This window comes from Lactuca serriola, chromosome 3 (genome assembly GCF_051521515.1).
Source record: "Lactuca serriola cultivar US96UC23 chromosome 3, Lser_US96UC23_V15, whole genome shotgun sequence".
NCBI lineage: Eukaryota > Viridiplantae > Streptophyta > Magnoliopsida > Asterales > Asteraceae > Lactuca > Lactuca serriola.
Genome location: NC_136410.1, coordinates 68,464,584 through 68,476,139, shown reverse-complemented (window position 1 = coordinate 68,476,139; position 11,556 = coordinate 68,464,584). Strand labels below are relative to the sequence as shown.

The 11,556-nt window shown below is 36.5% G+C and overlaps 1 protein-coding gene across 1 annotated transcript; it reads left to right on the top strand.

Moving 5' to 3' along the window:
* The first annotated feature begins 2,172 nt into the window (after positions 1–2,172).
* LOC145095355 (nucleolar protein 56-like) lies at positions 2,173–3,390 on the top strand. The gene is made up of 5 exons (XM_079033252.1): positions 2,173–2,266; positions 2,556–2,559; positions 2,646–2,833; positions 2,921–3,173; positions 3,255–3,390. The coding sequence occupies exons 1-5, from the start codon at positions 2,173–2,175 to the stop codon at positions 3,388–3,390; spliced, it is 675 nt and encodes a 224-aa protein (XP_078889378.1).
* Positions 3,391–11,556: the final 8,166 nt, after the last annotated feature.

The following is an 11,556-nucleotide window of genomic DNA, read 5'->3' as shown; positions in this document are numbered from 1 at the left end:
AATTTTTTTCATTTTTTCTGTAAAAAATTTCAATTTTCCCTTTTTGCATTTTATTTTCTGCATTGCATTTGCATTTAAGAAATCGAAAAATCCAAAGAAAGTTTTCTGCTTTTATTTTTCTACATCATCATAAAAGAAAAAAAGACCAAAAAGATTTTTATTTTTATTTATGCATACATATAAAAAAAAGTGAAAAATCAGAAAAAGTTACATGAGACGAGGACGTTCTTGCATTCGATAGCTCTATATAAATGCATAAATGAAAGTTCGAAGGGATCAGGTCGATAGTGATTAGTTCAGTAATAGTTCTCATAACTAGGAGTCGCAAAACACTGTGATTTGAGACACCGACTGCAAAAAAATAAAAAGAATGGCATACCGAAACATTGTGTGGGCGGTAATTACAGTTCATAATTACTTTCTTAGGAATGTTTAAAAAGAATCTTGCTTGACAAGTGTGGACCCACAGAACACGGGCCTATTTGTTGGCATGCGTTACCTTTGCAGTAGCATAGAACTCTAGCACCCATTTTTCAAGATTGATCGATTTAGGGTGTTAAGGGGTCAAGCGTTTGATTTTTGGAGGAAATCGAGTGTCACGACGTGACCATAGGGTGTTCACGACGTGAAGGTTACTATTCCACTGCGATTGGATGCGAAAGGGGATTGGATGTGAAAGTTGAAATTGGATGCAAAAGCTACGATTGGATCAAAAAGGGGTGTTAGGATGTGAAAAGGAGTGATTAGATGGGAAAGGGGGTATTCGGATGCGAACAAGGATATTCGTTCTGATGGGTGCCCTGATGCGAACACATGGTGCATTTCGGAACCTTTCTCACGATGTGAGACATATGGGTTGACGACGTGAGAACTACTGCAGTCCAAGCCCATCTAAGTCGATTTTAGCATTCATTATCATCCTCCTTTACCCTCTTACCTCATAAAAACTCTAACCTTATTTCCCTTGGTGATTCTTGGCCTTTTTGGAGTTTTGGCATTTAGAAGAAGAATAAGAAGGTGTTCTAGTTGTGGATCTAGCAAGGAAACTTCATCACTATCATCCAATACAAGAAAAATACCCTTTAATGACATGCACTGATTTACAATACACATTTTTTGTGTCCTTAAAATAATGTCAGCCTTCCAAATTTTGAAGGATAGAGGACACACATTTATACATGCCCTAAAACTATTGTCCCATAAAAAAATTACAAACACGGAGGGTGCTTATTTTAAATGTGCATCCTCTGTAAATGTCGCTTTATAATTTTTTTACTCAAAATGCACGTTCTCAAAAGGTGGAAATGAAATCCTCTTAAAATTCTAAAAAAAAATTAAATACCCCGCTTCAAGTTTTCCTTTCATTCTCTTCTTCCCTTCTCTCTACAAACCCTAATCACGATACCATCTCTTCTTGCTCCGGTTGTTATGGTTGAACAAATGGTGGTTGTAATGATTTTCATGGTGGTTGTTTACCATCTTATGACAAACAATCTTCTAGAACAGCAAGTTGCCAACCATAGCCAACCCACGGGGTCAGTAGGGCCATGGCCCATGGAATCATTGATCTAGGGGGCATTAAGTTTTCAAGAGCTTTTATGGTATGTATAGTTTAATTGGACCAAAATTAATCGTATATTAATTTTTTAGCCCAGGGCAGTGGAGCTGAAGACGAACACGGGGCAAATTACAGCATCTCACGCCTACATAGAAGCAATCGAACAGATTCTAGGGAAACTCACACGCCTAAATTGAGGATTTTCTTTGTTATTAATCTCCACCGATTATCCTTCTTCTTATCTTCTCATCGTTCTCGACATCTCCACACTCTAAATCTCCAGTTCTCTTAAAATCCAAATCATCAAATCGATTCATTAATTTCGAAGAGTCAACTACAAATTCGAAAGGTAGTCTATCCGGTTTAAAGAGATGAATCATAATTTGTTTCTGATTTTGAAAAATATATCTTCTTTGATGTTTTTGAATGAATTTTCTTTGAGGTATGCTTCTTTGAATTTGCGTTTCTTGTCTTTGAGATTTTATGGTTTCTTCAAGCTTTTTTAAATAATTTATTTATTACCATCATAATACAGATTCTAGACTTTTTAAGTGAAGCTTCTTAAAATCATTCAGAATTGTATCTATTGGCTCTGATTTCTCCGTATCTTAACTATGAAAGCAATGAAGCATTTGATCGTTGATCGAACACCCAAAGGTCAAATTCATATGTACTCGAAAGGAAACGGAAAATTGAAACTGCAATCAGGTGACAATAACTTGGGTTTATTATCAAAGTAAGGTTTGATTTAATCTCTTCAATCCTTAACACAATTATATGTGATCTGTTAATGTTGACTCAATCGGTTATTGTTTTTGTTTGTAAATTGTAAATTGTAATGAACTTCTCACTTTCTGTAGTGGTATATTTGAAGTAAACTTTTCAAAGGATATCAAAATTTAGGGTATTCTTGGTCCATGTACATCACTTGAGAAGGTTCATATAGTGTTTTAAAGAATGTTGACTATTTGTTGACTTATTGTTGTTTTTTGTGCAGAAAGGTGCTTTATGTTCTCATACTAGTATTGGTCAAGGGGGTACTACTGCATGGAAGATGTGTGGACTAAACATATGATGTTTAATGCAGGGAATGGTACTCATGGCACTTCCCAAAGCTATTAAAGATTGTCAATGATAACTATCTTTATTCTAAACTTGAAAAATACATAAATTACAAGTCAGAGTTGTCTAGAGATAAGTTAGATGGGCTAGTAGATATCCTTGGTAATGAAGATAAAGCAAAGGAAGTAATCGGAGGAGCCAAAGTTTCCATGGGTAGGGTTATGTTTGTTTTTGTTATATAATATGTTGTTATAAACTTATAATAATAAAAAGAGTATTTTATTCTATTTTCTTCTTCAGGTCAAGATTTGTCACCAGTTGACTTGGTTAATGTGCAGATGTTTGCAAAACGTGTGATGGACCTTGCTAAATACAGAAAGAAGCTTAATGCCTATCTTGTTGCTAAAATGAGTGACATAGTACCAAATTTGGTTGCATTTATTGGTGAAGTTGTTGGAGCTCATTTGATATCTCATGTTGGAAGCCTCACAAATCTTTCAAGATGCCCTTCTTCTACCCTTCAAATCCTTGGTGCTGAAAAAGCCCTTTTCAGGTCTAATATCATTATCCACAACCACTAAAACTTTCAGCTAAATACAATTAGATATTAATCTTAACCTTGTTCTAATTTTAGGGCTTTGAAATCGAAGGGCAACACAGCGAAATATGGTCTTATCTTTCATTCATCTATTATCAGGCATGCATCTGCTAAAAACAAAGGTCGAATGGCTCGTTTACTACTCAGATGTTACTGGTCAAGCTGCAGATAATCAGTTTTTATTTCCAATTTTGACTTATTATCATCATAGCAGTGGACAAATGAGGCTTAGAGCCACCACTCTTTCAAGAAGAAGGGCCACAGGTCCAGGAAATATACATGCATGCTTATTCATCTATCCTATAAGTTACTTTAATTGTTAATTTATCAACATTTATGAACTTTCTTGTTTAGTACTATGTTTGTACTATTGCATATGATATCAATTTTGCACTTTCTCTGTGTTTCTGTAGTAGTATTTTCACATCCTTTCTTCCCAAATTCAATTGTAACCATTTTTCTATTGCTTCAAATGTTGATATATTTATTATTATTATTGATCAACCAAAATTCAAACTTGGTTTTTGCATTTTCTAGGATTTGGTTGTTGGGTTTGACCAAGAAGCAGCTGCAGTAGTCATAGGACACCTAGTTTCTTTAAAAATGGAAACAGAGGTAACATGTTAAATCTATCTTTTTATCATTATAGCTACTTTGGAATCTTAACGCTTTGATTTTTTTTCTATGAAAAGTTTCCATTTCTTTTTTTATGGTTGTTATTATTACTCACTGTAATGTAATCCTAGTGCTTCTAAGTCAAGTAACATACAATGTAAGGTTTATTTATTTTTCAATAGGCATGATAAAAACTTACCTTTAGAGCATTAACAACAACAAGCATATTAACACCACCTTACATCATTTGTTGTATTTCAGATTTTAGGGTTTATGTATGCAAACTGGGGGACTTCAATACACACACTTTCTTACAACAATGTACACAAACTAAGGAAATAAGGAAAGACACAGCGGTAAATGTACTTACTCAACTTTTATATCTCTAAACTTCATATGGTTTTACAATCTAAAAGAGACACATTTGTTAGTATATATGCATTCTGATGTACTTCTAAAGGTTGTTGATTGTGTGATTAATAAAAGTTTTTTTTGTTTCAGCTAATGCTTCAAGCCCCTACTTGCCATCCATACCCGGTGGACTGCCTCACACGACACCAAGTTCAACATTTTTACCTAGTACACCAGGTAACAAAACCAACGACATGATGGATTTTTTTTACATAATATGTGAAACAAGTAGTCCCGTAATAGCAATGTAGTATCGAGTTATATAGTTAGGGAAAAATCCTTAATAACAATGTATTGTCAGATCCCCTTAATATCAATGTATTATAATTTTTTGATAAATTTTTTGACATGGTGTTATTGGATGAAACTGATTGTTTTGGTATATATTTGTTTCCATATTTTTGTATTATGCGTAAATGAGTATCGTAAAGGCATGTTGTAAATGGCTATTAAAGCTTATGGCACGCAAATGTGTGTCATCTTCATTTATGACAGGGGCTTTAATGATACACAATGTGTGTCGTAAACGCACGTCGTAAGGTTATGAAACACAAATGCGTGTCGTATTGTTTATGATTGGGCCTTCCTTGACACACAATGTGTGTCGTAAATGTGTGTAATAAATGCACGTCGTGAGTTTACGACATGCAAAAGTGTGTCGTCTTCCTTTATGACAAGGTCTTCCTTGACACACATTTGCGTGTCATCAGTGGCTTTTACGACACACAATGCGTGTCATTAAAGGGTATTTTGTAGTAGTGATCTTGTGCTTTTTTGAGACCTTTGAAAGTTTCCAAGATCCAAACTTAATTTCTTAATGTTGTTAGATCTAATTGGTTGTCCCATGTTGTTCATGTCCAAGCAAGTTGAAATGAAAGGAATACATAAAGTTGACAACTTTATGCATTCTAAGAGCCCATAGAGCAGGATATTTTCCAGATCTAGAAGAGGGTTGATTTTTTGGTCCCTTGCATGGAGATTTTGGTTTAATCTCTTCATTTTGACCTATAATGGGTGGAGGACATGCATGTCTATCAAGTACTCATTTTATGGACCTTTAGAGTCCCCTTTGGCTTCTTGAAAAGTTAGAATGAATGGATTAGTGGATTAAGGACTTAAATATTTAGATTTTGGCATCAGACTATAGTCACAATGTAAGACATGACATCTCACGACGTGTGGGTGAAAGACCCTATTTTTTGTTGGGCTTTTTGGAGCTCACGACGTGACATAAGGCTGTTCACATCGTGAGATCACTTCAAATGATTTTTAAAGACTGAGTTGGGTCGAGTCGGGATGGAATTGGATTGAGTGGACTCTCACGACGTGACCAAGGTCTGGTCACTATGTGAGACCTTTTTGTTGGCATTGTCGGTTGTTGACTTTAACTTTAACCATTGACTTTTGGAAGGGGTTGACTTTTGGTCAAACTTATATTATTATTAAAAGGTAGACTTAGGGTTTACCTTGTGTCCATTGTTAGGAGGTGATAGCACCCATGTTTTGGCGGTGAGAGTTGTTAGCTATGGTTGGCACGACCTTGAGCTAAGTTTCTAATCGACTTTATGAGTTAGGTGAGTTTCTCCTCACTGTACTCATGCGTCGAAGGCACTAATTCCGACCTACTATGCTATGTATCTTGGTATATAGTGTTGGATTAGGTGTCTAAGCCCATAACTGTAATTGGTATGTACTTGACCCGATAGTAGCATGGTCATTTTGGGTTGCCTTCACCATAGCAATTTGGTAGGATAAATTATGGAGAAAGAGATTAATTATGATTTATTAATATATTATAAGAATAATATATTAATTGAGAAATCATATTATTTAATTAGTATTGATCAGAAATTAATTTGGAATTAATTTGGTGATCAAAAGAGACTGATTAAATTATGGGGACTGATATTGCAGTTATATGATTGTTGCAAGTTAGGCTTATGGATCCCTAGGAAGGGGTGGACGAAATTATATGTGTAGCCCACATAGATTTCGTCCAAGGGGCATTCTGGAAGGATCTACTATACTACTTAAGGCTTAAGCAATCAGATTAGGGTTTTACCTGAAATCCTAGTAGCTCAGCTATATAAGGAACCCCTTGGCTCCCTGAAATCAGCAAATGCAACAAAGGAAAGAACCCTAACCGATTTTTAGAGCCTCCCAACCTCTTTCATATTCTTCCAATTTCTACTTGGTGTTTGTGACTCATTAGAGGTGCAACAATTGAGGCACTAAGATCTTGAAGGTCAAGATCTACAAGCTACAAGGAAAATGTATTCATCTAACTTTGTGTTATGTTATAAATCTCTAAAATTGTATGCTAGATAGGGTTCATGCTTTGGATTATTAGAATTGCATGTATAAATTGAGAAAAACCTAGATCCAAAGCATTAGGGTTGCATGTACACCATAAGAATGTTGTAGTGCTCAAAACCCATCATATAGGATGATGATATGATGATTATATGTTAGATTGGTGGATTTGTGTGATTACATGTACTTGCTAGTTATATGTTTACATCTTACATATGTCGACATAGTGTGGGTGGATTGAGGCTGAACTGTTTTGTGTTGTCGGCCAACAAACACGGGCAATCCAATCGGGAGATTGTGGGACAGTGACAATCCAATCAGGAGATTGTGGGCTAGGTTAATTCAGTCAGGAGACTGTGGACCCAACATGCAATATGTATATTTTTTTTGTGCACGGTACTTTGGGGGAAACTCACTAAGATTTGGCTTACCGTTTGATTGTTATGGTTCCATGTACATCTAATAATTTGGGAAAAGTGAAGGCTTGATTGTACACATCCTTTGCGTTTTGATTTCCACTTGATTTGAACACTCTGATTTTGAATGATTGTATTTGACACTAATGGTTGTGATTTGGGTTTTTATATAAACACGGGTTTTTATCTAAATGAAAAATGAAAATTTTATCGAGATTTTTGGGATGTTACAAGAACCTTATATCAGATCCACACAGTAAAAAAAAAGGGTACTAATTGTAATATCTGATACCCAAGTCAAAGTTCAAGCACTTAATTGAAAAAATCTCAAGAAATTCAAAAAGACAATTGAAGAACTCAAAGTCGAAGGCAAAAGATACAAATCAAGTTCAATCAAATCAGAAGCCCTCTCAAAGACAAATCTGGAGTGAATGAAGAACTATGTGATATGATATTTTTCATTCTCAGAAAAGTGAAAGCATTGGAGTTGGGCCCCTATGGGTGTGTCCCACTACTTTAACGAAAGCTGATTTGACGTGACAAGTCTTAAGGATGCGTCGAGTCTGGTTCTTAATTATCTACTCTTGAGGACATGGAATTTTAAAATGTGTTATTTTTGCTTGCAATGCTAATTAAGGTATAAAGTTTAAATAAAAGTTACAATTGGATTATTGGTTCACACTGTCAAGCTTCTTCCTGACTTTGGGAATATGTAAAAGATGGAAGGTATTGTGATAATTATCTAGGTAGTGATTCCATTGGAGCTTTCCTCGGTGTTATGTCTAATCATGTAAAATAAAAGAGTGAAGTATTTTTTGTTTAAGTTTTTAGTTTCCTTCATTTTATTCTAAGTTATTTTTATGTCTTCTACATCTTTCTATTTCAGTTATAATGTTTAATCTATTTATTACTTGAGGGCAAGTAAGGTTTAAGCCTGGGGAGATTTGTGTAACCGCCCAAAAACCATGATAAAAATTTTCATTCTTAAACACGAATTACGGTCATTAAATTGTTTCAAAAACCATTACATAGTAACAATGTCGAATCATTAGAGGAACGGTATCAATAAGTGCGAAAAATAGTGAGGGGAGAATATTGTACCATCACGTCGGGCCCTTTCCCTTAGTACCGGAAGTACCTTAAACCATAAATACAAATTTTATGCAAAAGCTTAGTGAGTTTTCCCAAGTACCACATACCAAACATAAATAACTTAGTGCTATGAGCCAAATCAGAGTCTTACAAGTAATTTCCTGTCGAGGGCCAAATCATGGTCTTCCATGCAGGTGCCAGGAGCCAGATACTAGGCTTTCGTAGAGATGTCAGGGGTCACATCCTTGTCTTTCATACAATTGTCAGTGGCCAAATCCTGGTCTTTCATACTCATATCACAATTATAGCTATCATCCTATATCACAAATAATGGGCTGACCTTAGTGCCTTCGGCTAGCCCTGTCGAAAATACCCGATACCCGAATTACCCGCCCGATTTTTTCGGGTATCAGGTAAATCGGGTCGGGTAAATCGGTTATCGGGTAAATTTTCCGGGTAATCGAGTTACCCGATTTTTTTTCGGGTCGGGTAAAGGGTACATTTTTTGGGTTTCGGGTATACCCGAATTATCCAAATTATTTTAAAAATTCCTTTTTTTTGTAGAGCTTGTATTATATAGCAGGTATTTGATCATGCTTAAACTAACTATCATTATTGTAAAACATAAATATATTTATTATGACAATACGACACTAACAATATTAAAAGTAATTTTTATATATCATCACGTTCTTTAAAACTTAACTGTTTTCTAGATTATAGTTTTTATTACAACTAACAAACTCATTATCTTGAAGAAATTTAGAACATGGCAAAACTTATGGCTACATTTATCTTAAACATTTTAAACTTTTAAATTAAGATCTTTAGGTATTTGTTTTTTTAACATCTTAATAGATTAGATTAAGATGTTAAAAAATTAATTGATATCTCATGTATTATTGACTAGAAAATCTCAATATTCAAAGCTTGAGTAACTTCGTTTATGTCTCGTTTGTTTATATAAACAAGACTAATAAAACACGACGTATTTATTTCATTAAATTTATTTTTAGGTGAAATTAAAAAAAATCATATATTTCGGGTAATACCCGAATTACCCAAATTTAGTTTGGGTAGGGTAACGGGTAATTTTTCTAACATGAAAAACCCGAATTACCCGACCCGAATTACCCGAAACCCGAAAAAATTACCCGTTCAACACCCCTACCTTTGGCCCATTAATACAGTGAGAAAACCCACCTCAATCTGCTGATAAACAACTAGATGCTCGGCTGCAGAACTAGAAGATCCCACATTAACACAAACAAAAAACCCTAATCAAAATTAGGCCATAAACCATAACTGTGGGTCTAAAATCCCAACCCACACTCCTAGGATAAAAGGCTATTTTACCCTTCCCATAATGGGTCAAACCAAACTTGACCCAATAACCCCATAATGGCCCCCAAGTCCCAATTCATACAACTTAAATCCCACTAACAGAATCCTGAGGCCCACTTACTCTAAATAGGCCAAGGCCCAAAACCTAACTAAGGCCCAAAAGTTTAGAGCCCATGAAGAGCCACAACAAGGCATACACTTGGCGTATACATGGTACGCTCAACGTACAGGACCGCTTGCTAGTATGTGTTGCGTACCCATTGGTACGCTCAGTGTACTGTGTTGGTTTCCACCTTAAGCCATTTACTGCTTAATCCATTCAGCCATAAGGTCCAACTTCTAGATCTAGTCCATCTTACGATTCCAATACATAAATTTGGCAACTTTAACCCTTAGCATGTCTTAATGGAACCCAACATCCATTTTCATACATCAAAGCTCATATTCAGGACTCAAATTCATGCATGGACTCATATCAACCATCAAGATGACATTTTTATGCATCAAGAGAAACAAATAGGCCAAGATCTAACATATCTAACTCCTGGAGTTCCTCAGACTCACAAGGAGGACCCTTTGGACCAAATAAAGCTCATAAACAACCCTAAACTCAAACTACCATAACAAATCTTCAAGGTAAGAACTTTATACCTTTTCTAGCTCACAAAATTCATGAAGAATCTAGATCTAAAAGCTCAACCTCAACAGATTCTTGGTCTCCAAGTTCCTTCTTTTAGAATACACAGAAAAATGCCACAAAATCACTTCCAATGCTCAAAAATACTCAAAGGATGAACTAGGGTTTCTATGGGACATAATGAACAGTGAAGGCTGATGAGGGTCGAGGTCCAAAGGCCCTAATGTTGTTTAAATAGGGTTTGACCCAAGAAGACGTACGCCTAACGTACACCACGTGTGCCCACCGTACGTGGTTAAATGCCCCCGACTCCAAAATGCTCATGTACGCTAAGCGTACCAAACGTACGCCCATCGTACGAGGGTCCATTTTTGCAAAATTTCTCAAACTTAAAGGACCGAAGAAGAAGTAATAGGAATCAAATGTAACAAATCTCCCCTGCTTGAATTAGACTTTGTCCGAGAAGTCTGTTGGTGCAAACAAGTCTGGGTAATGCTCCTTCATTTCGCCCATCGGCTCCCTCGTCCACTCTGAGCCCTTTCAGTCGTTCCATTTCACCTTCAGTAGATTCACCACCTTATTGCGCAGAGTCTTAGTTTTCCTATCAAGAATCGTAATCGTCCTCTCCATATAATACAGGCGCTTATCCACGTGAATATCATCCAACAAAATCACTACTGAATCATCGGCTACACACTTCCACAACTAAGACACGTGGAAATTGTTATGGATCTGACTAAGCTCATCAGTAAAATCCAACCGGTATGCAACCTGGCCCACCCGGGCCGCAATCCTAAAAATACCAATAAATCAAGGGCCCAACTTGCCCAACTTATGGAATTGGATGACACCTTTCCAAGGTGACACCTTCAGCAGCACTAAGTCCCCCACCTAGAACTCGAGGTCTGAAATTCATCAATCATCATTCCTCTTATGTTGGCTTTACATGACCCGCAACTTGTCGTGCACCTAATGAATCAACTATGTGGTCTTAAGCACCACCTTGGTGCTTCCCATGATCCAATGACCCACCTCGCCCCAGTAAACCGGGGTCTTGCACCTCTTCCCATACAACCCATACAACATCTCAAATGGTGGTGGATCAATACTAGCATGATAAATATTATTGTAGGAGAACTCGGCCAGTGGAAGGTAAGTATCCCAAATCCCTCCAAAATTCAACTCCCAAGCCTGAATCATATCCTCGAGCATCTGGATCGTTCACTCGCTTTGGCCATCGGTCTGAGGGTGGTATGTTGTACTAAAATGCAACTAAGTACCCAACTCCACATGAAGTTTCCTCCAAAACCTGGTAAAGTGAACATCCCAGTCCGAGACCACCGCAACTAGCACCCCGTACCGAACTACCACCTCCCGGACATAAATACCAGCTAGCTTTTCTGTGGATATGCTCTCAGTAATTGGAATGAAATGCGCACTCTTTGTCCATTTGTCCACAATGACCCAAATATAATCAACACCGCATGCCATCCTTGGCAATTTTGTGATA